We start from the raw sequence: 26,888 nt of genomic DNA, 5'->3' as shown, positions 1-26,888 counted from the left end.
TCCCCTGGGATGGAGAGCTCAACCAAAGGCGAGATGCACGTTTGGAGGAAATGTTCAAGCAACTTGTATGGAAGTGCAAGGCAGTGTTATAGTTTGGTCGTTTAATGGGTCATCTGGTGGCTTCCCTGGCTTCACTATGGTGATAACCTTAGCTTCTCTCCCCATGAAAGAGATGACGGCAATTTGGTGGATGAACATAACGAAGGAGGCGATTCAAGATTTACCCTCAGGTCCTCGAGTCTTTAGGAATTCTGGATTGGCCAGCTGCTTTCCCAGACATAGTAGAATTTGAAAGCTACATTTATTTCTTGATGAATATACAGGGACGCCAGGTAGGAAGTAGAAGGTAGTGTAGCTATGTTATCAGAAAGTTCCTTCCGAACCTTGGTCTTTGTATGCTTGGACGTGGCACCTTTGGAATTCTGGAGAAGCTTAGATACCACAGCATACACAGTGACATGCTGCAGTTGATATTGGTGTATACGAGCTGCACCCAGATTGTGGAGAACATTCCATGCTTTCCTGCTTGGAGTGAAAGGCTGTGTCAGGATTGTCAGTTTGCTTATACTCCTTCAAAAGAGCTTCAAATTCTGCCAGCCGGCAAGGGGTGAAAGTTTTCCTGTAGTCTATGGGAATGTTGTTTGAGGAAGCGCACTTGAGTGGTCGACAAAAGCCTTCGTAGTTCTCAGGTCTCAGATCAAGAGAGGTAACCATCTCATGTATTTATTTGGCAAAGCTTGGCCAATTTGCTTTATGGAAGTTCCATTGAGGTATCGGCTTTGATTAGATGAGTCGAACGTTGTTTCCAACATGGATGGTGGCAGGGAAATGTTGGCTGTGAAGGGAGTATTTTACGTGACACCCTTCGGGGCTGAAATGATTCATCTACTGATGCAAAGCATAGGTCAGGGTTGTAATCCTTATTCCATCTGCATGAGTGGGAAAAAATAGGTTGTTGGAATCGTACAGGAGAAAACGGTTGTTGTAGCTGAAGCTCAGTCAAACAAATGTGTGCCAACGCGTTGTTGTCACCATATCCCCAGGAATGGTGGCTGGTGAAGTCTCTGAGATGAATTTCAGGAAGTTGTGATTTTTGGAGGGTATGGTGTGACCAGGCACAAGCAGGTAGCTTGTAGATGTTATTCATTGTTAAGCCACTGATCTTCACACTTGCAATGAAGATATCGAACAGAAACTAGTTCTGGACTGTATAGTGATAACCTTGTCTTTTGTTGCCCTAGAATATGACCACGATTGGATAAATGTTTATTGGATCTATTATTTTGTGCAATACTTGAAGAGTAACTTGCCGAATGTACCACACAATTGTTGATTTAAGATGAAGCTGAAGTGAAATGGATTTTAATATCAAGAATATTGTCTTTCTTACTTATCAATGTTCCTTCTCCTCAGCAGCAGCCCTGAACATGATGAATGGCACTGCTTCATGCTCCACACGAGGACACAATCGAGGGATGTGCCATTTTCTCAGCTCCCTTACGATTGACAACCGAACAGCTGCCTCTTCTTCCTCACCCAGTTCCATTTTATTGACGACACCTCTTCACCCATCTTCTTCAATCCCTTTAGAAATACCTGCTTACTCTTCTGCTGTGCCTATGAGCTCCACTTCCACTTCTTTTGGCTCTGCCTTGTGTTTTTCCCCCTCTTCCTCATTTTCTCTTCATCGCCCTGGCTCTGCGGCCCCACGCCCCGGCTCTCCCGCCCCTTGTTCACCTACTGTCTACCGCTCGCCATCCACTGCTCGACGCTCACCATCTATTACTCGTCACTCACCATCCACTGCTCGCCGTACACTTTCACCCACTGTCTGCTTACCCTCAGTTGCCGCTTGTTCACCTCAGGCTGTTTCTTGCTCATCTCTTGCCATGTGTCATTCACCTTCATCTACACCCAGCTCACCTCCATTCTTTTTCGATATTCCTTGCTCAATTTCAGTCACCTCTTGCACTAATTCTGCTTTATATGGTTCTCCATCTTCAATTTCCAAAAGATGTGATAATAGTTCAAGTCTTTTTTCAACCACTTCTATTAATTGTTCCCAGTGCTCGATCTCTTCCTCATTCTCTCAATCCTTATTGCCAATTTCCCTTCCCCTTTCTTCCTCAGCCTCTTCTTCTTCTTCATTCTCCTCTGCCCCCTCATTTAGCACCCCTTTTTTCTCTTCTTCAGAACCTCCAGCAACACTTTACTCTTCCAGCTTCCAAATAGCTTCTATTTCCCCTGTTTCTGCTCTTTATTCTGTTTCTGATATTCCCTCTTCTTCCTCCTCTTCCTCTTTATATTCAAATTCTGGTGCTACTCTGACTACTACTCTTGGATCACCCCTTATGACTCCAACTCACTCGCTTTCCTCCTTTGAAACCCCCAACTCATCTTTGTCACCTCCACACCAGAACAAGACACATTCACACCCTCCACAGACCAATCTCGTGAAGCCAGCATCTAAGAGTCATGTATTTGAAGCCATTAAGCCACAATGCAAAAACTCTCAGTTGCTTTCTTGTGTGTCAGAAATTAACCAATCACCAATATCCAGAAGTAAAGATTTAAATGCAATCAGTTTTCAATCTTGTACTAGTTCCCGGCCACCTTTAAGTCCTAGACCAAGTCGACATGCTTTTTCCGAGTCTTCAAACCGACCACCACTTCCAAGAAAATCCCCAGCTCCAGGAACATGGGTCCATGGACAACGATTTGGCTCTCCAACTAGTTCTTCCAACACAAAGACTTCCATTTCAACTTTATCAGATATTTCGACTTTTCCTTCTATTCCCTCCAACTCCTCAGCCTCTTCAAGTGTTTTTGTTTGCTCTGTTAAGCCTTGCTCATCTCCCTCTTTGGTTTCATCTAGCAGCTTACACAGCATTACACTTACTCAGTCACATGGTTCTTTAACTACTTCGACCTGCCCACCATGCATCTTAAATTTGGTTCATTCTTCTGTCTCCACTACTCATTATGTGGGCTCTTCAACTCCACCAACAAGCTTACATGGATACCCGAGTCCTCCAGCATGCTCCACCGGACACTCGAGTCCGACAGCATGCTCACCCAGACAATTGAGTCCTCCAGCATGCTCACCCGGACACTCAAGTCCTCCAGCATGCTCACTCGGACACTCGAGTCCTCCAGCATGCTCACCCGGACACTCGAGTCCTCCAGCATGCTCACCCGGACACTCGAGTCCTCCAGCATGCTCACCAGGACACTCGAGTCCTCCAGCATGCTCACCCAGACACTCGAGTCCTCCAGCATGCTCACCCGGACACTCGAGTCCTCCAGCATGCTCACCCGGACACTCGAGTCCTCCAGCATGCTCACCCGGACACTCGAGTCCTCCAACATGCTCACCCGGACACTCTAGTCCTCTAGCATGCTCACCCGGACACTCGAGTCCTCCAGCATGCTCACCCGGACACTCGAGTCCTCCAGCATGCTCACCCGGACACTCGAGTCCTCCAGCATGCTCAGACGGACACTCGAGTCCTCCAACATGCTCACCCGGACACTCGAATCCTCTAGCATGCTCACCCAAACACTGGAGTCCTCCAGCATGCTCATCTGGATACTCGAGTCCTCCAGCACGCTCATACGAATATTCGAGTCCTGCAGCATGCTCACTTGGAGCAGAGAGTCCTGCAGCATGTTCATTTGGAGCAAAGAGTCCTGCAGCATGCTCACTTGGGGCAGAGAGTCCTGCAGCATGCTCACTTGGCCAAGAGAGTCCTGCAGCATGCTCACTTGGAGCAGAGAGTCCTGCAGCATTCTCGCTTGGAGCAGAGAGTCCTGCAGCATGCTCGCTTGGACCAGACCATCCTGCAGCATGCTCGCTTGGACCAGACCGTCCTCCAGCATGCTCGATTGGACCAGACCGTCCTCCAGCATGCTCGCTTGGACCAGACCATCCTCCAGCATGCTTGCTTGGACCAGACCGTCCTCCAGCATGCTCGCTTGGATCAGACCATCCTCCAGCATGCTCACTTGGACCAGATCGCCCTCCAGCATGCTCGTTTGGACCAGACCGCCCTCCAGCATGCTCGCTTGGACCAGACCGTCCTCCAGCATGCTCGCTTGGACCAGAGAGATCTCCAGCATGCTCATTCAGAGCTGACAGACCTCCAGGTTGCACATCCAAACAACCGAGTCCTCGAGCCCACTCAAAAATAGGACCCCAAAACCACCTGGTCCGCCCATTGGAGGCACCCCCGAGCCGCCTGGTCCGCCCATTGGAGGGATCCCCAAGCCGCCTCGTCCGTTCATTGGAGGGACCCCCAAGCCGCCTGGTACGCTCATTGGAGGGACCTTCAAGCTGCCTGGTCCACCCATCAGAGGGCCCCCCAAGCCCCCGGGCCCATCCAGCGAAGGTTCCCCCAAGCTCCTGGACCCGCCTGGCGGAGGTACCCCCGAGCTCCCTGGTATGCCCTGCAAAGGGGCCCCAGAGCCCTGGGGCAAGCTCAGCGGTGGGGCCCCAGAGCCCCCAGTCCCACCCGGCAGAGGGGCCCCAGAGTCCCCGGGCCCGCCCGGTGGAGGGGCCCCAGAGTCCCCGGGCCCGCCCGGTGGAGGGGCCCCAGAGTCCCCGGGCCCGCCCGGTGGAGGGGCCCCAGAGTCCCCGGGCCCGCCCGGTGGAGGGGCCCCAGAGTCCCCGGGCCCGCCCGGTGGAGGGGCCCCAGAGTCCCCGGGCCCGCCCGGTGGAGGGGCCCCAGAGTCCCCGGGCCCGCCCGGTGGAGGGGCCCCAGAGTCCCCGGGCCCGCCCGGTGGAGGGGCCCCAGAGTCCCCGGGCCCGCCCGGTGGAGGGGCCCCAGAGTCCCCGGGCCCGCCCGGTGGAGGGGCCCCAGAGTCCCCGGGCCCGCCCGGTGGAGGGGCCCCAGAGTCCCCGGGCCCGCCCGGTGGAGGGGCCCCAGAGTCCCCGGGCCCGCCCGGTGGAGGGGCCCCAGAGTCCCCGGGCCCGCCCGGTGGAGGGGCCCCAGAGTCCCCGGGCCCGCCCGGTGGAGGGGCCCCAGAGTCCCCGGGCCCGCCCGGTGGAGGGGACCCAGAGCCCCCGTGCCCGCCCAGCAGAGGGACACCCGAGCCCCCGGGCCCGCCCGCCTGAGGAACCGACGAGCCCCCGGACCCGCCCGGCGGAGGGACCGCCGAGCCCGCGGGCCCGCCCGGCGGAGGGACCGCCGAGCCCGCGGGCCCGCCCGGCGGAGGGACCGCCGAGCCCGCGGGCCCGCCCGGCCGAGGGACCGCCGAGCCCCCGGGCCCGCCCGGCGGAGGGACCGCCGAGCCCCCGGGCCCGCCCGGCCGAGGGACCGCCGAGTCCCCGGGCCCGCCCAGCCGAGGGACCTCCGAGCCCCCGGGCCCGCCCGCCTGAGGGACCGCCGAGCCCCCGGGCCCGCCCGGCTGAGGGACCGCCGAGCCCCCGGGCCCGCCCGGCTGAGGGACCTCCGAGCCCCCGGGCCCGCCCTTCTAAGGGTCCGCCGAGCCCCCGGGCCCGCCCAGCTGAGGGACCGCCGAGTCCCCAGGCCCGCCCGGCTGAGGGGCCGCCGAGCTCCCGGACCCGCCCGGCTGAAGGACCCCGAAGCCCCCGGGCCCGCCCGGCAGTGGGACCCCCGAACCCCCGTGCCCGCCCGGCGGAGGGACCCCCGAGTCCCCGTGCCCGTCCGGTGGAGGAACCCCCGAGCCCTCGTGCCCGCCTGGCGGAGGGACCTCCGAGCCCCTGTGCCCGCCTGGTGGAGGGACCCCCAAGCCCTCGGACTCGCCTGTCGGAGGGACACCCGAGCCCCCGGGCCCGCCAGGCACAGGGACCCCCGAGCCGCCAGGCCTGCCCGGCAGAGGGACCCCCGAGCCCCCGTGCCCGCCTGGCAGAGGGACCCCCGAGCCCCCGTGCCTGCCCGGCAGAGGGACCCCCGAGCCCCCGTGCCCGCCTGGCGGAGGGACCCCCGAGCCCCCGTGTCCGCCCGGTGGAGGGACCCCCAAGCCCTCGGACTCGCCCGTCGGAGGGACCCCCGAGCCCCCGGGCCCACCCCGCGGAGGCAACCCCGAGCCCCCGGGCCCGCCCCGCGGAGGGACCCCCGCTCCCCCGGGCCCACCCCGCGGAGGGACCCCCGATCTCCCAGGCCAACACAGCAGATGTAGTCCAGAGCCCCCAGATCTTCTTGCCCGTAGGATCCTCGAGCCCTCCGACCAACCTGCTCTCTGTGGGACCCTCATCCCCTCCAGCCCATTCATCCGGATGCTTACATTTTGCTGCTTCGTCACAAGCGTCTCCCTCTTCCTCTGCCTACAACTCTGAACTTTTTCTCTCTAGGTCTGGGACCTTCACTGTCAGTTTCCCTGAACCATCCTCTCGGTTCCTATGCCCTTTTCCAATGGTGGGTCCACAGAAAGAGCTTATAGATTACCATCATCATCAGAGGGAGGAACGGATGAGAGATCAGGAGATTGAAAGGAAGGTGAGATGATGATAGTGGTATATTTTGAGCTAATCCAGATAAGAGATGGAGCTGCAAATATTCGAACTTTTCACAAGTCTATATTTTGTTATGTTATTTGGAAATACATAAAGAATTTATTTGAATGTAAGCAGACTGTTTATATGACATTATAATTTCAGTTTGGTAAAATTGAGTCTAGGCACATTGGAGAACTGTGTTGTATTTGGTATAGCAGTGTTATATTTGACTCGACTGACAGTTTTATTTTTCGATGCTCATTCCATTTGAAAGCCCATTAAATAATTTAGTTGCTGTGATATTTGCAAATAGAGCTATAATCAATGGTAAGTTGAAAATGCACTTATAAATATCTGTGGTTACCTCTAGCCCCAGCAATACAAACTTTAGTGTGCTCTTGCTGGTCTGAATAGATACATTCTGCAAACCATTAGAATCCAGATAAATAATTATGAGTTGAATATTTGTTTTATTTTTCAGTTTGAGCTTCTTTTGGGACATGACACTTCTCCCATGTAACTTTCATACTTTTGTTTGGGCCATGGCAAATAAAACCTTCATACATTCACTTCTGCTACATTACTTAACATAAGAACAGACTGTAGTGACTGAGCTTTTAATAACTTGTGGTGATGGTGAACATAAGCACACTCAATTTGACACACAATGAAAATTATATTGTTGACTTGAAGAAAATTCTGCCAATGGACTCTATCATGGCGTACGACGAGTGGCTGAGTTATTCACGGCACCCTGCCCAGATGCCAATTTCTTGCCGTAATGTGCGAGGGCATTGCATCAGGGGTACAGCCATACCCAAGTAATGAAATACCAATTGGCTGACTTTGTAATTGAATCCTGGTCCAAAATGCAATCGCTGGCGATAATGAACAGAAGTAAATGTGGTACATGTTTCCAATGTGACTGCCCTTCCAGGATGTTTATCCCTCGCTATCCTCCATAACAACTTTATCTCAATTTCTCATTGAGTCCATCAGTATAATCTTTTTTTCAAGAAGCATTTAAATGAAATAGCTTTAATTTTTAATTTGTTCAATTTCATGTTCTTATTTCCATCATAATCATCAGTTATTAGAACTTCTCAGTTGACATTAGGCATTATGAATACACAGTAAAGTAGTTAAAGGAACTGGCGTAGGTTTTAGTTGCCGTATGTTTATTTTGTCGAAGCAATAATTCCTACTTTAAATAAATAAATGCGTCCATTCAAATCGCTGGTATTAGAATTGGTGAGGGTGGTTGATCTAAGACCCAATTTGAATAGTTGAATTAAATTGGTGGATATTTGAATTTGTGAGAGCCGTACCCCACTGGTTTGTAAACTTCCTGTTTGGGAGCACGGAATTGGAAAGAATGAATATACTTTATGCAAGCAAGTGATGTTTATCAGTGGTTATGGGGGTGAGTCAGTGGTGACCTCAACTTCTTTAATCAAAGTGAACGCCTTTATTGTCAAATATGTACCGATGATACTTGGTGATCTATCCTAGTTCTCAACACCAATTTCTCAAAATGACCCGATGAGACTTCATTACACTTTTTCCAGAGTTTGATCAGAGAAAGAGAGTCTTTGGTTGTTAGTTTAGAAAGGCTTGCAAACCTCGATTATAGCTGTGAAATCTGCAAAATTCTATCCTTTGAGACCTTCCATAATTGGTTTGAAAATGTGAAAAGCGGATGTTGCAAGCTCACGACTGTAAAGGGCATGTAGCATGATTTCAAATGTAAGCCTTTGCCCACATTGGGGCAGGTACGGATGTACCATTTGAATTTGGGGGTGGGGAGGGGGAGAACTGTAGACCCCTATTTCTCAGCAAAACAGCTCCGATATATTTGGTGAAATCATGACATTATCCCCCACTCCCTCCCATTTTCTTTCAGTCAAGAATTCATGCAGCCATTTTTTACTCTTACAGCATTGCCCAAGGCCAAGCTGCTTGAACAAAAAATAAAACAGCAAATGCAAATTAACACGAGAAGGCCACTCGGTAGAGCGCTTTCCTCCGCCCCGTAATGCCTGATCCACGAGAACATATCTGGCCCAATACATTTTTGAAATATCATGCTATGTATAGTTTTTGAGCCCCATCTCTCAAAGGTGAAGAATCACTTTTAAAATTCTCGAGTCAGATCTTCACCAAAATTGAATGAATTTGTCATGGTCACACACCCAACTTGTCCACTAAGTTTCATCCGAATCCGCACACAACTTTTTGGGATATTGTACTATATATCGGTTTAGCCATATCTCTCAATGGTGAAGAATCACTTGAAAAATTATCAGATCCGGATCTGGATCCGGATCTTCACCAAAATCTAATCAATTCGTCGTCGTCGCACACCGAACCTGTCCACGAAATTTCATTGGGATCCGTCCACAACTTTTTGAGATATCCTGTACACAGACAAACAGACAGAAAGGGATGAAAACATAACCTCCTTTACCTCCGGTGGTGGAGGTAATAATTGCAGTCACAAAATGGACAAAGTTATGACATCAACATATTTATAAAAATATATGTTTGAATTCAGTTCAGTTATCTTCTTTGTTTCTTTTTATAATCGCATTTTTATTTTATTTTATATAAACAGTTTGAGATGCTAAACCTGGTATACTTTAAAATGAAAAAAAGAATAATTAAGAAATGAACCAAGTGGGAAAAACAATTTTTTTTCTTTGTTTTGCTTTGCCAACACATGCAGTTGGCTCACTGCAATTTTTGTTCCTTTATTTGCCAATAATTCTCTCAATATGGCACTTGTAGCGAGTATGTGAAAAATTGTGTTGAATCCCGTGTGTTTATTAACTTGTGTTTTCTTATAATTGTCAATCTTATAACTTTTGTTCTTTAAACTTCGTGGACCTCACTTTGTTGGTTTCTTTGGATTTCACTTTCTCCAAAAACTGAATTTGATCTGATCATTCCCAAGAAAGTTCATCACATTATAACTTTAGACTTCATTTTGTTGGTTTCTTCAACATATTTACATAAATGTACAGGATGGCCCGAAAGTCTGGAAAAATAGGTGAATATACATTATAAATGGTTTATTGAAATTACATTACATGTTCAATGTGTTGTCCATCATGAGAAATGCACAGTTCACTGCACTGTGCAAAATTGCAATGAAAGTGGTGCATTAATGCAGCATTTTCATCAATCCTTGTACAGCGCATACCTCTGCCCCCTTCCATCAATCCGTGATGCGCTGCCTCAGATGATTCGTGTCTGATTTTTGCTCAATAAACCTGTGTCTTCAGCATACCCCAGAAGAAGTAATCAAAGGGGTTCAGATCTGGTGAGCATGCAGCCCACTCCACTTAGCAGTATCACCTCAACACATTCATATTTCGTCAAGGACATCTTCAAACTGTAACAGAATGACATAATATTATCTGTTTCCAGACTTTTGGCCACCCTGTATATTTATATTCTTTATTCTTTACTTCTGAGCCAAACTTTTGAACGGTGCAATTCAGAATGTTCTTGGTGCAATTCAGAATGTATTCAAACAAAAATTCCCCATGGAGTGGGATAAATATTTATCGGCATCATATATATTGTTGCGAATTCGCGCCTGCCGGCGTGCGGACGGCCACGTCACTCGAATCGCGACCGCGTCGCCCACCGGACGGACAATTCAGTCGTGACCCTCCGGGAACTATCGCCCGGAGCCAGTCACGGGTGGGCCTTTCGACCTCACCACAATCGTGCCAATTGGCCACCCGCGTAGGATAGGGTTGTTCGCCAAACTCGACCTACCCAAGTACCCACGCGGATGGTAAACCGGGCGATCGTACCTTGCTTCAGGTCGACTCCGGACACGAGCCCCCTGGGCGGCCCGTTCCGCACTCTCGGGATAACCGAGCGGTGTTATCGTCGTCCTCGACGGTTCAGATTATTTACCGGGCGTTTTGCACCCACTACGAACCCTTTACGTGAAGCAGGATGGAGGGTCAATAAAGAAAAGACGAAGCGAAACGGGAAAACAGTTCACACAAAGCACATTTATTTCCCGGCACACGGAAAGCACACATATACAGCCAAACAGTCAAAATGCACATATAGCAACCAAAACAAAAGCAACAACGACGCAGATTTACTACCGACTACGCGCACACACGGCAACACTTATACATTTCTCCTTTACAGACGGCGCCATCACACATTTACACAAAAGCAAAGGAAAGAAGCCACCCTCATAGACAAGGGGGCAGACAGGCCTGTAGGCCAATATGTGCGCGTGACCTGGAGGAGCGGCCAGGTCCGCGAGACCGGGGGGGGGGTGGTCCTACCCGCGTCCTCGTGACGCGTTGGCGGGCGAGCCGCAGATGTGGCCGCGCGGCTGTGCCCCGACTCCGTGCTCCTTGGCGGGTTTCGTTGGCACGACGTTTGGAGTGGGGTGGGAACGGGGCCCCTTTTGCACTATCTCAGCGTGGGGGAAAGGGGAATTGTTGATGCCCTGGGGGAGGGAGATGGCTGGCTGGCTTGGGTCCCGTGACGAGCGATCCGACACCGCGACCTCGTCGCCGACCGCCGTCCTTCTCGCCTCGGACCTGAGCTCCTTTGCCTCTTCCCGCAACTCTTCTCAGCCGACTCCAGAACCTAACTCTCTCGATGACACTCTCTTCCCCCGGCTCTCTTCCACTCTCCAACCAAAACTGACTCACTCTGCCATGATTCGCCTTGCGCTTGCTGTTTCATGGGCTGGCAGGAGCAGCTAATATGCAAATATTCGGATCAGCATGACCTCGGGGGCGGAGCCACGCTCGCCCATTGGTCGGAGGAAACGGGGGCGTGAACCTCCCCTGATCCTAGAATTTGCATATTTCGATTTCACACCGACGCGCCTGCAGGCGGGGCCAAGCGGCCCCGCGCTTGCTAATTGGACGGAGGAGAAGTGGGCGTGTAGCGTTCTTGATCCGAATTTTCCCTCGGAAAGGCCGCTATTTGCGCTCGCGGCTCGGTGCGCTCGGCACCAATCGCCGAACGGGCCCGAGACAGCCCAACGTTCAGTGTTCACAGGTGGTGCAGGAATGGCCGTAGAAGGAGAGAGGTGAAGGTGGTGGAGGGTTTTTGGTGGTGGTTGATGGTTATGGTGCCGTTGGGAATGGCGGTGATGCGATGTTTGCGGGATTGAGTTGTGAAGGTGAAGGTCGTGGCTGTTGGTGTTGTTGTTGTCTGAGGGTTGTAGTTGGTGACGATGGCTGGCGTGGTGGTTAAGGTGGTTGTTGTGTGATGGCGGTTGAGACGTGGTTGGTTCAAAATAAAGATAGAACAGAAAAACGCCTAACTCAAAGCGTCGCAGCCCGGATGAATCACATAAATTCCCTCTATACAACGGGTTTGGGGCTAACTACACATGTACTTAGAGATATCTCACCTACGGGCCCTGAATGGTGGTTTGTGAATTTCCACAGCCGTAACAATATCTTTTTTTATGTATTTAGAATAGCTATTGTGTCAGTTCACATGAGGAGTATCGACGATGTCGTTGTCATTCCTATCCTCCATTTGTTTTATCCATCTTATACAGTATGTCTCTCATTTCTCTGATTGTTAGCCCTCACGCAAAGTGAAAAGCCACGTGAAGCAATTGGTACATTTTGTCTGTCTGTCTGCAGACGTCAGTCTATGATCAAAGATCTACTTATTTTCAATTGAATGTTATATTTTGAACACAAGAACACGAACCTACAGTTTTTCAATCCTTTGTCTCTGAATTTGGAAAATTGTATGGAATTTCATCCCGATCGCACATGGGCAGAGAGCAGTAAAGCAATTTCTTTGGTCTGTCTGCCTGTCTGGCAGTCAAACAAAATTGAAAATCAATCCACAACAAAAACAAAACAAAAATGGACACAGCAATCAGGCACAAATAACTAATTTTATGTGTTAAATAAGGTGGTGGAAAGGACAGTGTGTCAATGGCGGTAAACTTTTGAATGTTTTTTTTTCTTTTCTACAACCTTTAAAGTCTTTATTTTATTTCAGTTGAATTATATATTTAAAGACTGGAGAACACAAATAGCCTTCTGGCACTTTCAAAAACCTTTAGTTTTTGGACAAAATGTTGCGCCATTTTATGCCATCTCGACCAATCGAATTTGCCGTTCTTGCTTTCCAACAGAGGAATATTGAGATTCAGACTAAATCACAGCCGATAGGAAATATTGATCGTGCTTGGAAATGCAAAGCTTTCTCAAGACTTCACAGGGTATGGTGTTCTATGATCTCGACAGTAAATTTAGATTTTATTCTCCTCCTTAACTCCCTCTTTTTCTTTCTTCCTCATCTTTCACGCGTGACATAAGCCCGATGATGTCACCAAACCCCAGGCTGTATGATATTATGAAGTACTGCATTCACTTGAATTCACTACACTTGAATCAGTATTCTGCTTTTGTGCAAGTTGGCAAAATGACTGACTGTTTCATACTCATTGGGAATGAGTATCATATTGCAGCAAAGTAGAATTTCTGGAATCTTCAGCTGCATTTTGAAAATGAATTAGAATTGCTAAAGGCCCAGTCACACCTTGACGTTTTAGCCAGCTTATGCCGATTTTTGGAACATTTGTGTAAAACGCTGGTACACGTCGAATACGTTATGGGTACGTTTTGTATATGTTAAGACCACGCTGAAAAATACTGCCATAAGTGGTAGTACGCTGGCTTTAAACGTTGAACTTTTGGGTTTTCCTCAAATTTTTTCATGCTTGAAATTTTACGACGTATGCCGGCGTATGACTCGCACGTTCTGCTGCGCTGGCCATAAGTTGTAGGCACGTTATGCGATCGTTGACACACGTTGAAACACGTTACTTGTAAGTTACTCATAAGTCGAAACATGTCGAGGTAATGTTTAGCGTACCCGAAACTTATTTCTAACCTATGAGTAACGTTTTGTAAGCACGCTACACGAACGTTGTTCACACTTTGCAACACGTTACTTGAAAGTACTACTACCACTACTACTACTACCACTACTACTACTACTACTACTACTACTACTACTACTACTACTACTACTACTACTACTACTACTACTACTACTACTACTACTACTCCTATCAACATCGACATCACTAAATTCTCTCGAACTACTACTACTACTACCAACATTGACATCACTAAATTCTCTCGAACTACTACGACTACTACTACTACTACTAACATCGACATAACTAAATTCTCTCGAACTACTACTACTACCAAAATCGACATCACTAAATTCTCTCGAACTACTACTACTACTTCTACTACTAATACTACTTCTACTAACATTGACATTACTAAATTCTCTCAAACTACTACTACTACCAACATCGACATCACTGAATTCTCTCGAACTACTACTACTAACATCGACATCACTAAATTCTCTCGAACTACTACTACTACTACTACTACTGCTACTGCCACTGCGACTGACATTGACATCTACTCAACATGGAGTCTGAAACACTGATGGGTTCCTCTTGTGAAGCCCATTTGTATATACCAATTCCCCAAAACGCTGCCAATACGCCATTATACGGTAGCTGTAAGTTAGAAACACGTTCAGTAAGTTCTGTGGTCGTCCGGAAGACGTCAATCAAATTCGTCTACATACGGCAATGTGCATTTGAGATACGTTACACATAGGTTCAAAGCACGCTACTCATAGGTTCAAAGCACGCTACTAATAGGTTCAAAGCACGTTACTTGTAGTTTAAAAATTAAGTTTCGGGTATGCTAAACATTACCTCGACGTGTTTCGACTTATGACTAACTTACAAGTAACGTGTGGCCGACGTGTGTAAACGATCGCGGAGCGTGCCGAGAACTTTTGCCAGCGTATGCGGAACTTGTGAGCCATACGTCGAGTACGTCGTAAAATTTTCAGCATGCTTGAAATTTCACGACGTACTAGACGTACCACGTAATATGCCAGCGTACTTCATTGTTTTTCATCGTGCTCCTAACGTATACACAACTTACCCATACCGTATTTGACGTGTCCCAGCGTTTTAGACACATTTTTCATAGGTCTGCATACGCTGGCTAAATCGTCAAGGTGTGACTGCGATGTTGACACTTCCAATTCTCAGGTGGTTATGATTTAAATCAGCGAGCGGCAGGTTTTTAACAGAGAACGCCACGAGTTCGTCGGCGATACGTGCAGCGCACTATGACTAAATTAAACTATCGTTGGGCATAGGTTGTGAACGCCAACAACAGGCTAAGCATTCGTTGGTATAAGTTATCTTTAACACAACGAAACGTTCTGTGCCCGTTACTAATACGTTATGCATATGACCAACACGTTATGAATACGACCAAAACTTTTTTTAAAAACCTCAAAACTTCAGCGTACGCCAACGTTTTACGTGCATTTTTATACGTTGCCATTCCTGGCTAAAACGTCAAGGTGTGACTGGGCCTTAAAGAAAACTGGGAATGTGGTAGTTCTCCATTCTTCTCGGTGCTCCTCACTGAGCTTGGCTGCCTTTGGCGTCTAATAATTATTGGCATAGCGCAGCAGCTTTTTATCCACGGTCATATGTCGAGTCAACCGGGCAATTTGTGAGGATAGCTACGTTGCTCGACCATTGCAGTAGTCAAAGCAGGAAGTTTGCCAGAAGGACGGCAAACAATGTCCCAGCAAAATACATCGGGGCTCTTTAATGCCCACCTGCAAATAGTGGCGGATTAGAAACCCAGCTGCACATGCCATCTTAACGACAGCAATGTCATTTCTGCAACACCCTGTCTGCAAAGCACCAGGGTAACAGTTTATTGTTGGGTCAGTTATGAAAATCGCATTAGAAATGTCAAAGGTGGGTTCATTTCTTCTGAGATATCCTGTCAGTTCCCAGAAGGTGGCACCTCGAGGGGCTCGCTTGTGTGTTTGTTACCTGTTGATTTTTAAAATCTGTTTTTACATTATGTCAAATGAATGTAATCTGGTCTTTTGTAGAATGATCATAATATCGTACTGTCAGACTCCACTATCCACGGAATTGGCGTATTTGCGGTTGATAAAATGCGACCTGTTTCTACATTGGTGTCCCTGTGCTTTGCATATTCGCAGGGTTTTTTTTGCACGTTTTGGTAGAAAAGCTCATTTATTCATTGGAGCAGTCTGTAAAAGAGGGTAGAGTCCCGTGAAAATTATGAGGGAAGGACATCAACCCATTCCGTATTTTTAGAAAAGATGATAAAGAGACCTCTTTTACCTCCTAGTCCTTTTTTATATGCAATGTCAACAATTGTAGAGGAGCTAGAACACAGAATGGATGAGGACATAATGAAAAGAACAGTTGAAAAAGAGGGGGGAAAGGAGGAACACATCAACAGCAGGGTTGAGGGACAAAATAGAGGGAGACTTGGAGAAATAAGGAACATGAGGAAGAATGAGAGTAAGGGGAGGGCACAGCAGGTGAACAAGATGTATGCAGCTGCAAACTCTCAATCATGGAAGTGGAAGGAGAGACTGGAAACTTGGAAGAAGGTGGGCTTGAGTGGGGGGTGGGGGTGGGGGGTTAGGAATGGGGGGTATAAAAGATGATGGTTGTGGAAGGGGATGACCTGAGATGGTGGTGAACAGCTCTCATGAAACCCTGAAGGGAAAATGAGATTGAAGATAATTAAATGAGGAAGTTGTGTTGACATGTGGGGGCAAAACAAGGAATGAATGAGTGGAGGTGAGCAGTGAGTCTGGATTTTTAGAGTTTCACTGGAAAGGGGTTACTGGCAGACTACGTACACCTTTCAGAAACTTGAAGGGTGGGGATGGAGGGAGTAGTACAGAGCATGGAAAGGGCAGAAGATGCCAAACCAGAAAGGAGGTGGTGATAACGGACAACAAACCTGTCTGCAATGTGATATCCCAGAGTGTGTGTGTGTGTGTGTGTGTGTGTGTGTGTGTGTGTGTGTGTGTGTGTGTGTGTGTGTGTGTCTGTGTGTGTGTGTGTGTGTGTGTGTGTTTGTGTGTGTGTGTGTGTGTGTGTGTGTGTGTGTGTATGCATATGTATATATATATATAATATATATATATCATAGCCACTCCACCCATGCTTTTCCAGTTGAAGAATGCATAAAGCAACCAAGAAAGGCAACAAAGATAAGCCCTTTGCTGTTTCAAACCCTTCCCAGAGCTCCTCCACAGCTGTAAAGACATTCACAAATATTATACATATGAGAATCCCAATGCGGCACACCCCCTCTGCCAGACCACTTTCATCACTTATTGGTGAATCGTCAGCGACAGCGCAGAGAGAAATGCGTATCAATGAGGCTCCCAAGCATGTACCACATGCGAATGTCAAAAGCAGTTGGTATATAAATGAGAAAGAAAGACCCACCCACGTCTCTCATCTGTGAATGGATGGAATAACCAATCATCTCTCACCGAATCAATTTAACCCAGGTGGCTCGGATTATACATTTGAGTAAATCTACTCTTCCCATGCTCTTCCAGCCGAAGAAGCTGCATAAAGCAAACAAAGGCTACCAAGGTAAGCCCTTTGCTCTTTTAAAGCCTTCCCAGAGTTCCTCCACAGCTGAAAGTTCCCTCCATTCACAGGTAAGAGATGTGGGTGGGTCTTTCTTTATATATTGACTGTTTTTGACGTTTGAAAGTGGTACATGCTTGGGAGCCTCATTGATGTGCATTGTTGTCTGCACTATCGCTGATGATTCGCCAAGACTTGATAAAACCAGTGCGGCAGCTGAGGGGGTGTGTAGCATTGGGATTCTCATGTGTGTACTGTGTGAGAACATCTTTATTGTTGTTGAACTCTGGGAAGGATTCGAAACACCATAGCACTTAACTTGTGTCGGTCTTCTTTGGTTGCTTTATGCAGCTTCTTCGGCTGGAGGAGTGTGGGAGGTGTCAATTGTTTATATAATCCGAGCCACCTGGGTTTCATTGATTAGGTGAGAGCTGATTGGCTATTCCCTCTGTAACATATGCAAGACTCCAGCTTGTCAGCCATCCAGGCCACAGCGGAAGTGCGTCCTCTATTTTTCTCGTTCCGTTCAGATAGCCAACAATAACACTAAAGTTGTTTCTGAATTGCAGGCACTTCAAACACACAATACATCTTCCCTTCAAGATGGACAAGAGCATTGACCAAGTTATTATTACATGAGCAAATTGTACGTAACTCAAACCAATTCAGTAAGAGAAATAGAATCAGAGATCATAAAATAAATGGAAGCATGGATCGCTTCCAAAGTCCAACTCAGTCCCAAAACGAAACAGCAGATCAAACACTTCAATTAACATTATCTTGCAACAAATTAAATCCAATTCAGTGCAAGGAAACATCCAAACTGAACAAGGGTAACAGTTACAGTTCATCACAAGTCAAGTCTGTTTGGTCGATGACTGATACGACCACTTCGAGTACGAGTTACGCATGGGGTAACTGGGTGAGCTGAAGACACTGACGGGGTGACTGCTCTCTCTGGCTCACCCAGATCTACAGTAGGTACAGTGTCACCAGCTGGAGGCTTCATGTCTGACGAACAGCTTGAGCCATCATGGACCTCAATGGTAGCGTTATCAGTATCAACGAAAGACCAATCGAGAGTAACACCCTCATTGGCTACACTGGTGCTCTTATGTAAATGTCGATGGTTACGGTGATAAGTGTCAGCTGTTTCTCAGACTGAACAATGTATGAATGTGGCTCAGAATGCTGCTTCACAATCACAGCTGGTATCCACCTTTCGGAACCCATAGGAGGCTCCATTCTAACTTCATCATTCTGATGTAATGGTGGAAGATCTTTGAGTGAGTGACGATCATGGTAAAACTTCTGTTTTGCCTTTTCCAGGTCAAATTGCCTTTTTTACAGCATCACGGTCATAAGCTATAGGCACCAGAAGACCTCGGGCAATGGGAAGTGTATTCCATGGACGTCTTCCCATCAGTAGAGCCGGTGATAGATGAATGCTTTCCAGTGGCACTGTGCGATAATCCAGCAAGGCCAGGTGCTTGTCTGTAGATTTTCGCCAGAGTCGTTTTATTGTTTGTACAGTCCTCTCTACCTCTCCATTTGAACGTGGATATGCGTGACTAGATGTTCTTAGAATGATTCCATGATCTTTGCAAAATTTCCTCACAAGCTGTGAGTTGTACATAGTCCCATTATCACTCCGTGGAGTCTCTGGTAGACCATGTCGACTAAACTGTGCTTTTAGCCGCTCAAGAGTTGTACTGCAGCATAAATCCTTCACTTCATCCACCTCAATGAATTTGGAGTAATAGTCAACCATTATCAGGTATGTCCTAACATTAAACTGGAACAGGTCTGTCCCAATTTCATTCCAGTGTGGAGGAGTCGGTTTTAGGGGCTCAGCAGGCAGGCAATTTTGATAGTCTGCAAACTTGGAACAGTTCTGAACAGTTTACTCTCTGTCGGCATTCATGGAGGGCCAGTATAGAACCTCCCTTGCTCATTGCTTACACTTGACCATTCCAAGATGCGATTAGTGAATCAGTGCTCAGCATGCGGAGTCTCAGAGAAGGTGGTACGACAATTTGCATGCCTTTGTATATGATGCCATCCATAACTGAATGTTCACTCCAGGAATCCCAGTATGGTCGAAGACAGAATATACATCTCACGTGGCCTCTGGCCATCCATCAAGAATCATGGACTGTAAATGACGGAGTTCTGATTGAGTAGCTTTTTGAAGATCCGCATATCTCTTGTCAAAGACGGATAGAAAGTCCAGCATTGAAATATGCTCCAAGTTGTCCAATTCTGAATGAGTATCTGGCAGGTATGCTCTAGAAAGGGTGTCTGGAAGTTGCATATCCTCCCCTCTTCTGCACTGAATGTTGAGGTCATACCGTTGCAATCGTAGTAGCATGCTCTGCAGTCTCATCGGTGTGGACAGCAACGGCTTATTGGCGATCATTTCCAGAGGCTTATGGTCATTGTAGACGGTGACTGATTTCCCAAATATATAACAATGAAACTTCTTGCAGACATGAACTATGGATAGCATCTCCTTCTCTATTTGTGTATACTGTGTCTCCGTCTCCGTAAGGGTCCTGCAACTTTATGCGAGAGGTCGGTTGTCCTATAAGAGGACTGCACCAAGTCCACTTCGGCTAGCATCACCGGGAATCTTGACTGGTTTGTTAACATCAAAGTGCGTAAGAACAGGCGGAGAACAGCAAAGTTCCTTCAGTCTCTCAAATGCTCTGGCTTGAGCCGGTTGTCATTGATATTCAACGTCTGATTTCAGCAGCTCTCGGAGTGGAGCTAACTCATCACTCAACCGAGGGATGAACTTTAACAGGTATGTGATGAATCCAATGAAGTGCCTCACAGCTTCCTTATCAGTCGGAATCGGCTTACTATGAACTGCCTCAACTTTGGCCGGATCAGGTGATAATCCATCGCCAGACAGGATGTGTCCTACGTACTGTACCCGTGACTGGCGGATTTTGCACTTCTGCAGATTCAACTTCAGATTGTAATTTGTTGCTCTCTCTCCCAATAACCTTTTTCAGAATTTGATCATGCAACTCCACGTTTGGACCAGCTACAAGAATGTCATCCATGATCATGAATGCTCCATCTATGCCTTCAATCATCTGGTCCATAATCCTCTGAAAATTTTCAGGTGCACATTTCAGTCCAAAAGGAAGCCGAAGCCACCTGTACCTACCGAATGGTGCATTGAAACACATCAGATAGGACGATTCCTCGTTCAGTTTGATTTGTAGGATTCCTGACTTTGCGTCAAGCACTGAGATCACCTTGGCATCAGGTATACTTGCAACGATCTCCTCAACCATGCGCACGGGATGGTGCTCCCTCTTGATGACTTTGTACAGATCAGATGGATCAAGACAGATTAATTATCAGTTTGTCATTTCTGAGAGATAGCACCATTCAGCTGACCCATTCAGTTGGTTCATTAACTTTGGCAATGTATTCATCGGATTCCATCTCCCCCAGTCGGGTTTTAATATGTGGCAAGAGGGAAGCTGGTTGTCGTTGCGAAGCATGTTCTCTCTCCTCCACACCAGGTTGCAATTTAATTGTATACATGTCTGGCAGAGTTCCAGTAGTTCACACTTGGTCCGGATATTCCTTCAACTCGGTAAGAATGTCACCGGGGTTCACTTCAGTTCCAATGGAATCAAGTCTGATGATCAGACTCAGAACTTCAGCTGTATCTCCGGATATTTTTTTCCTGTGAGAGCACGACCACTTCAAATGTTGTGGTGAATGTCTTGCACGGTACTGAAAAGGAAGATCCATGGCTGCTTCGGGGTTTAGCCTGTGATTCAAGTAGGTACATAATACCTTTGCTGATTGACGGACTTCGGCAGTGTGCATGGGACGCTGATAATCAGATAGTGTCATTGTATTGCAGCGAGCTCCGGTTTCAATAATGAAGGTCACTTGCCTTCCTGATACCAAGAGAGGCTGCCTCCATTTATCACCTCGTGATGCAGCCATTGTCTGCAGTGCACTGATCCGTATAATTTTCCCATTGGTTTCATCCACGTACTCGGTTGTATCAGCACAAGCACCGTCCAACTGAGTTTTAACTGAATGTATGCTGGCACGTTGACGGCAAGCTGCAAGCCAATGGTTCGGTTTCTTGCAATTTGAGCAGGTGGATCCAACTGCTGGGCATTCACCGTGATTCCGTACATGGTTAGGATCCTTACCACAGCAGTGGCAGCTGTCCTTACGCTGGGGTCGATTCGGGGTTGATGTATGTGATGGCAGTTGTGGTGCTGGGTCCAATTGTGGTTTCGGCCTTGCTTGTTTGTAGTGTACTGCAGCTACACTCGTGTCCTCATCATGGACAATGCGAACATGAATCCTTGAAAGCTCATATTGCTGACCCACTTGAAGAGCTTTGGCCAGCGGAAGTTCTTCACCTCTGTCTCGCAGGCGCTCCTGGACCTTCTCCTCATGCACGCCTTGGATAATCGCATCCACGAGCACATCTTCAGACAGCACATACTCACAGTCCAAGAGAATGAGACGCAAGTCCTTAACAAAGTTGTCAAACGATTCCTTGGAGCTTTGTTTCCTCTTGAACAGCTGATGCCTCGTGATGCGCTTGGTTTTTCGGGGACGAATATACAATTCAAATTTATCCAGAACTTTGTTGGGGTCATCCTTCTCACCTTCAGTCCATTCAAAAGTCTTGGAAATCTCTCGTCGTCGTTCTCCGATCCATGTTCCAAGCCAGCCTGCCTTGCATTTGTCGGGCAGATCAGCCAATGGACTGTTGAAAACAAATCCAATGCGATTTAGAAATCGACCAAATTCCTGATATAATGATGCTGAATCCCAGTCAATCAAGGGGGAGCATACTCTAGAGACAGACTTGACAAGGTATCACCAGGTTTTCGAGGAAGGGAGACAATTTTGAAAGTTCATTGTTGAGGTTGGACAGATGTTTTCTGGCTTCCTGAGAGTGGACACATACTTTTTGCGGACTTTGTGGAGTAATCTGAGGTTTCCTTCAGTTGGTGTTGCCTTCCATGAAGAGAAGCAAAGTTGTTTCAAGGCAACTGCCTCACCCGCAGGATTCAGTGTACAGTATCTTGGTGAGGTGAAAGGGAATGATGAACTGAAGATGAGATGGGAGGATCTGTGCAAAAGAGAGAGAGCAGGTTTCTATGGAAGAATTCCCAGGCTTGAGGGAGTAAGGTGAGGGAGAGATGGGAGGAGGCTGGGTAAGGAGGAAATGGGAGGCGGCCGGGTGAGGGTAAAATGGGAGGCGGCTGGGTGAGGGGGAAATGGGAGGCGGCTGGATGAGGGGGAAATGGGAGGCGGCGGCTGGGTGAGGGAGAGATGGAAGGCGGCTGGGTGAGGGGAAACACGGGAGGCGGCTGAGTGAGGAGGATATGGGAAGCGGCTGGATGAGGGGGAAATGGGAGGCGGCTGGGTGAGGGGAAAATTGGATGCAGCTTGGTGAGGAAGAGATGAGAGGCGGGTGGATGAGGGGGAAATGGGAGGCGGCTGGGTGGGGGGGAAATGGGAGGCGGCTTGGTGAGGGAGAGATGGGAGGCGGCTGGATGAGGGGGAAATGGGAGGCGGCTGGATATGGGGGAATGGGAGGTGGGTGGATGAGGGGAAAATGGGATACGGCTGGGTGAGGGGAATATGGGAGGGGGCCGGGTGAGGGGGAAATGGGAGGTAGCTGGGTGAGGGGAAAATGGGAGGCGACCTGGTGAGTGGTAAACATGGGAGACGGCCTGGTGAGGGGAAAACACGGGAGGCGGCCGGATGAGACGAAAACACGGGAGGCAGCTGGGTGAGGGGAAAACACGGGAGGGGGCCAGGTGAGGGGAAAACATGGGAGGGGGCCGGGTGAGGGGAAAACACAGGAGGCGTCTGGGTGAGGGGAAAACACGGGAGGTGGCTGGGTGAGGGGAAAACACGGGAGGTGGCCGGGTGAGGGGAAAACACGGGAGGTGGCCGGGTGAGGGGAAAACACGGGAGGTGGCCGGGTGAGGGGAAAACACGGGAGTGGCCGGGTGAGGGGAAAACACGGGAGGGGGCCGGGTGAGAGGAAAACACGGGAGGCGGCCGGGTGAGGGGAAAACACGGGAGGGGGCCGGGTGAGGGGAAAACACGGGAGATGGCTGGGTGAGGGGAAAACACGGGAGACGGCTGGGTGAGGGGAAAACACGGGAGGTGGCTGGGTGAAGAACAAGCAGAAAAGGGAGGAGGAGGGAATGCTGAGGAGTGCAGCAGAGAAGCAATGTGTTTTGGAGGAAATGGGCACGGAGGAGATGGCGAAGGGGAGGGTACTGATATGGACGGGTTTGACATTGTTAATGAATTTGAAGAGGAGTTGATGGTCATGTGCCGGTCATCTCTCCCCTCTCTCTTTTTCCTCCTCTTTCTCTTTTTCCTCCTCTTTCTATATTCTTCCTCTTTATTTTTTGCCTTTTCCTCTTTCTTTTTTTCCTCCTCTTCTTTCGCTTTTTCCTCCACCTTTCTTTTTTTCCTCCTTCTTTGTGTTTGTCCTCCACCCCTTTATGCTTTTTTTCCTCCTTTTTCCTCCTCCTCCTTTCTCTTTTTCCTCCTCTCCTCCTCTTTTTCTTTTTCCTCCTCTTCTTTCTCTTTTTCCTTCTTTCTCTTTTGCCTCCTTTCTATTTTTCCTCTTCCTCCTCTTTCTCTTTTTTGGTCATCTCGAACGAGATGACCTCATGAAACCAGTCTCGATGTCCGTCCGTACGTACGTACGTCCCCATTTTTTTTCTTCCGATTTTCTTGATATTTGGTATGTGGGTAGATGTTGATGAGGGATGCACGACGGTATGACCTTTGACCCGAATGAAGGTCAAGGTCACTCCAAAGTTGCGAAATCGCCCATTTTCAAAATCTATCTCCTCCGCCGTTTGTGATCCGATCTTCGAAATTTCTTCTGATTCTGATAATATGGAATAATATCTATATTTGGTCAGGCCGGTTTTTTTTAAAATTCGTCCTGGTTATCGAGTCACATGTTTTCAAAGTTGGAAAATCGTCGTTGTGATACGGTCAAAAAAATTTCGCCCGATCTTGATGAAACTTGGTCTCTAGGTAGGGGTCGATGAGTGATGCATGACGGTATGACTTTTGGCACGATTGAAGGTCAAGGTCAAGGCCACTCCAAAGTTGAAAAATCAGCTAATTTCAACATTATCTCCACCATTTATTATCCGAGCTCGGCGGAATTTCCAACGGATATGATAGTTGGGTACAATACTGAATCTGGTCGGGTCATATTTTTCGAATTTGTAATATGATTTCTGAGGTTTTCTATCCTTTTTACTCCTGGGCTTTCGTCTGTACGTTGAACCAAAAGAGAAGACAACATCGATGCCATTCTAAGCCGATCAGAGATCCACATCTACAGAGCTTCAGAGATGACCGTCACCTCCAACCGGGGGTAATTTTTCCTCCTCTTCTTTCTCTTTTTCCTCCTCTTCTTTCTTTTTTGCCTCCTCCACCTCTTTCCCTTTCTCCTCCACCTCTTTCTGCTTTTTTCCTCCTCTTTTCTTTTTCCTCCTCATCTTCTTTCTCTTTTGCCTCCTCCTCCTCTTCTTTCTCTTTTCCCTCCTCCTCTTCTTCTTTCTCTTTTTCGTCCCCCTCCTCTTTTTTCTCTTTTTCCTCCTCCTCTTGTTTTTCTTTTTCCTCCTCCGCCTCTTCTTCCTATTTTTCCTCCTCCGCCTCTTCTTCCTATTTTTCCTCCTTCGCTTCTTCGTTCTCTTTTTCCTCCCACTCTTCTTTCTCTTTTTCCTCCTTCTCTTCTTTCTCTTTTTTTTTTTTGCTCCTCCTCCTGTTCTTTCTCTTTTTTTCCCCCTCTGACTCTTCTTTCTCTTTTTCCTCCTCTTCTTTCTCTTTTTTCCCCCTCCTGCTCTTCTTTCTCTTTTTTCCTCCTCCTCTTCTTTCTCTTTTTTCCTCCTGCTTTTCTTTCTCTTTTTCCTCCTCCACCTCTTCTTTCTCTTTTTCCTCCTCCTCTTCTTTCTCTTTTGCCTCCTCTTCTTTCTCTTTTTCCTCCTCCTCCTCTTCTTTCTCTTTTGCCCCTCCTCCTCTTCTTCCTTCTCTTTTTCCTCCTGTTCTTCTTCCTTCTCTTTTTCCTCCTCCTCTTCTTCTTTCTCTTTTGCCTCCTTTTCTTTCTCTTTTGCCTAGTCCTCCTCTTCTTTCTCTTTTACCTACTCCTTCTCTTCTTTCTCTTTTGCCTACTCCTCCTCTTCTTTCTCTTTTATATGCACTTCCTATTCCTCTTTTTATTATTTGCTTCCTCTTTAAAATGTTTAAAGTACAAATATTCGGGGCAATTCATAAATGAGTATGAGGAATAAGGGTAAGGAGCAATGTGGTAAATAGCTTGAGGGTGGTGGGATCAGTCATGTAACAAGAGAGGCAAAGAAAGAGGGAGGGCAGAGGGAGGGTGTTTGTGTAGGTTTTGCGCGTTTGGACTAGCCAGGTGTGCAGTTGGGTGTGACGAGAGTGAAAACGCAAAGTGAAATACTCGAACCCCTCGTAGACACAGATCAGCTGCTGTCACAGAAAGACATGGACAGGCACAGTGGAACTAGAAGGTGAGGTTGATCAGACATGGCATCTTTGATAGGCCTCGATTAAATCGAGCGTTAACGAAAGTTTTTACATTTTTCTTTTTCCCTCTCTGTACATCGGCTTCTGTTTGTTTTCTTTTTCATTTTAAAAATATTTTGTATATGTATCTCTATCTGTGCCTCTTTAACCTTCTCCTTTGTCTTGTCTACCTCGTATTTTTCCACATTTGCTTCTAACTTAGATATGTCCTGCTCTGCCTTGTGTTGACTTCTTTGTTTCATCGTTGAGTTTTTGTATGATTCACCATTTCCATTTGTCTCTTCATCGGCTTAGCTGATTGATGACTTTGCGTTATTTAGTCAGAGGTAACTATTTGCCAGGCAAGCTCTGTGTCCTTGGAAAGGAAAGTCAAACATATCTGGGTGTGGGAGCCTGGGGCTTTGTACAGGCAGAGCTTTACAGCTGCTACGAGGAGAAGCGATCATGTGGGTTGAGGGAGATTATGGCATTTGTTGTGTGCTCAGCCCAATGACTGTGCTGAGGCACGTGACTTTTATTTGGCCACTACGTTAACCAACTGCTTCTCTTGAATATTCGACCAGCTGTGCATTTGCCAATCTACCTGTGCCCAGCAGATCAACGAATTGAGTAACTATGTGTGTGTTCAAGTGCATGTCGGCCTGGTTGAATCACAGGCTGGAGTTGTGTGTGTGAAAACAGCGTTTACCGGCATTGAACCCGTCGCTTTGCTGACGGTAGTTGAACAACATAAATTATATATGTTACAGTACAGTAAAACAGTTTATTGACGGTCAATATTTGCAATTTTTTGTTTAAAAAAAAAAAATGACGAGTTCACCCACTCCATTCGGGAGCAGCAAGAAGGGTCATGTTATTATCCTCTGGGGTATATATATAATACAGTAGATCTCGGCTCTCAGCCACGAGTATATAATGCCTAAAGAATGTCAGGTTTCCTCTCTTTCAGTTTAGTGTGAAACAGCAGTAGCGACTGTTTAAAAATATAATCATACGTGTTTGTGGTTTATAATATTTACTTTATACCTCAGGTAAGGGTGCCCCATCAAATGCCACAATAAGATATCGATACACGTTAACACGGCGTTTGTCCAAGGGGGGGGGGGACCCGTGGGGAGAGGGGGTATTATTAGTATTAATATAATTTTGTAATATCATTAATATTATATTATTATTGTCATTCATGTTATTACTTTTGTTATGAGAGGAGACCTTGGAAAAACGCCACGATAAGCTATCTTGACATCGATGAACACCTTAATACTGATTTTCCTCAAGGCAGGAAACCCCCTTGGGGAGGGGGGGGGATTAAAT

General features: G+C 47.6%; 1 protein-coding gene across 13 annotated transcripts in view; it reads left to right on the top strand.

The window, feature by feature from the left end:
• Nucleotides 1-26,888, top strand: part of LOC147031675 (uncharacterized) — a 232,541-nt gene that overhangs the window by 125,181 nt on the left and 80,472 nt on the right. For 10 of the 13 annotated variants that reach the window (XM_085851877.1, XM_085851946.1, XM_085851941.1 and 7 more), the window contains one exon: nt 1,414-6,458. In XM_085851877.1, the coding sequence (XP_085708003.1) occupies nt 1,414-6,458 (5,045 nt within the window). The remainder of the gene's footprint in view (nt 1-1,413; nt 6,459-26,888) is intronic. The other 3 variants (XM_085851859.1, XM_085851896.1, XM_085851904.1) reach the window with 1 other exon arrangement.

This window comes from Eptatretus burgeri, chromosome 2 (assembly GCF_056783735.1).
Source record: "Eptatretus burgeri isolate ZD-2024b chromosome 2, Ebu_testis_v1, whole genome shotgun sequence".
NCBI lineage: Eukaryota > Metazoa > Chordata > Myxini > Myxiniformes > Myxinidae > Eptatretus > Eptatretus burgeri.
The sequence above is the reverse complement of the archived record's forward strand: the minus strand, read 5'-3'. Positions and strand labels throughout refer to the sequence as shown.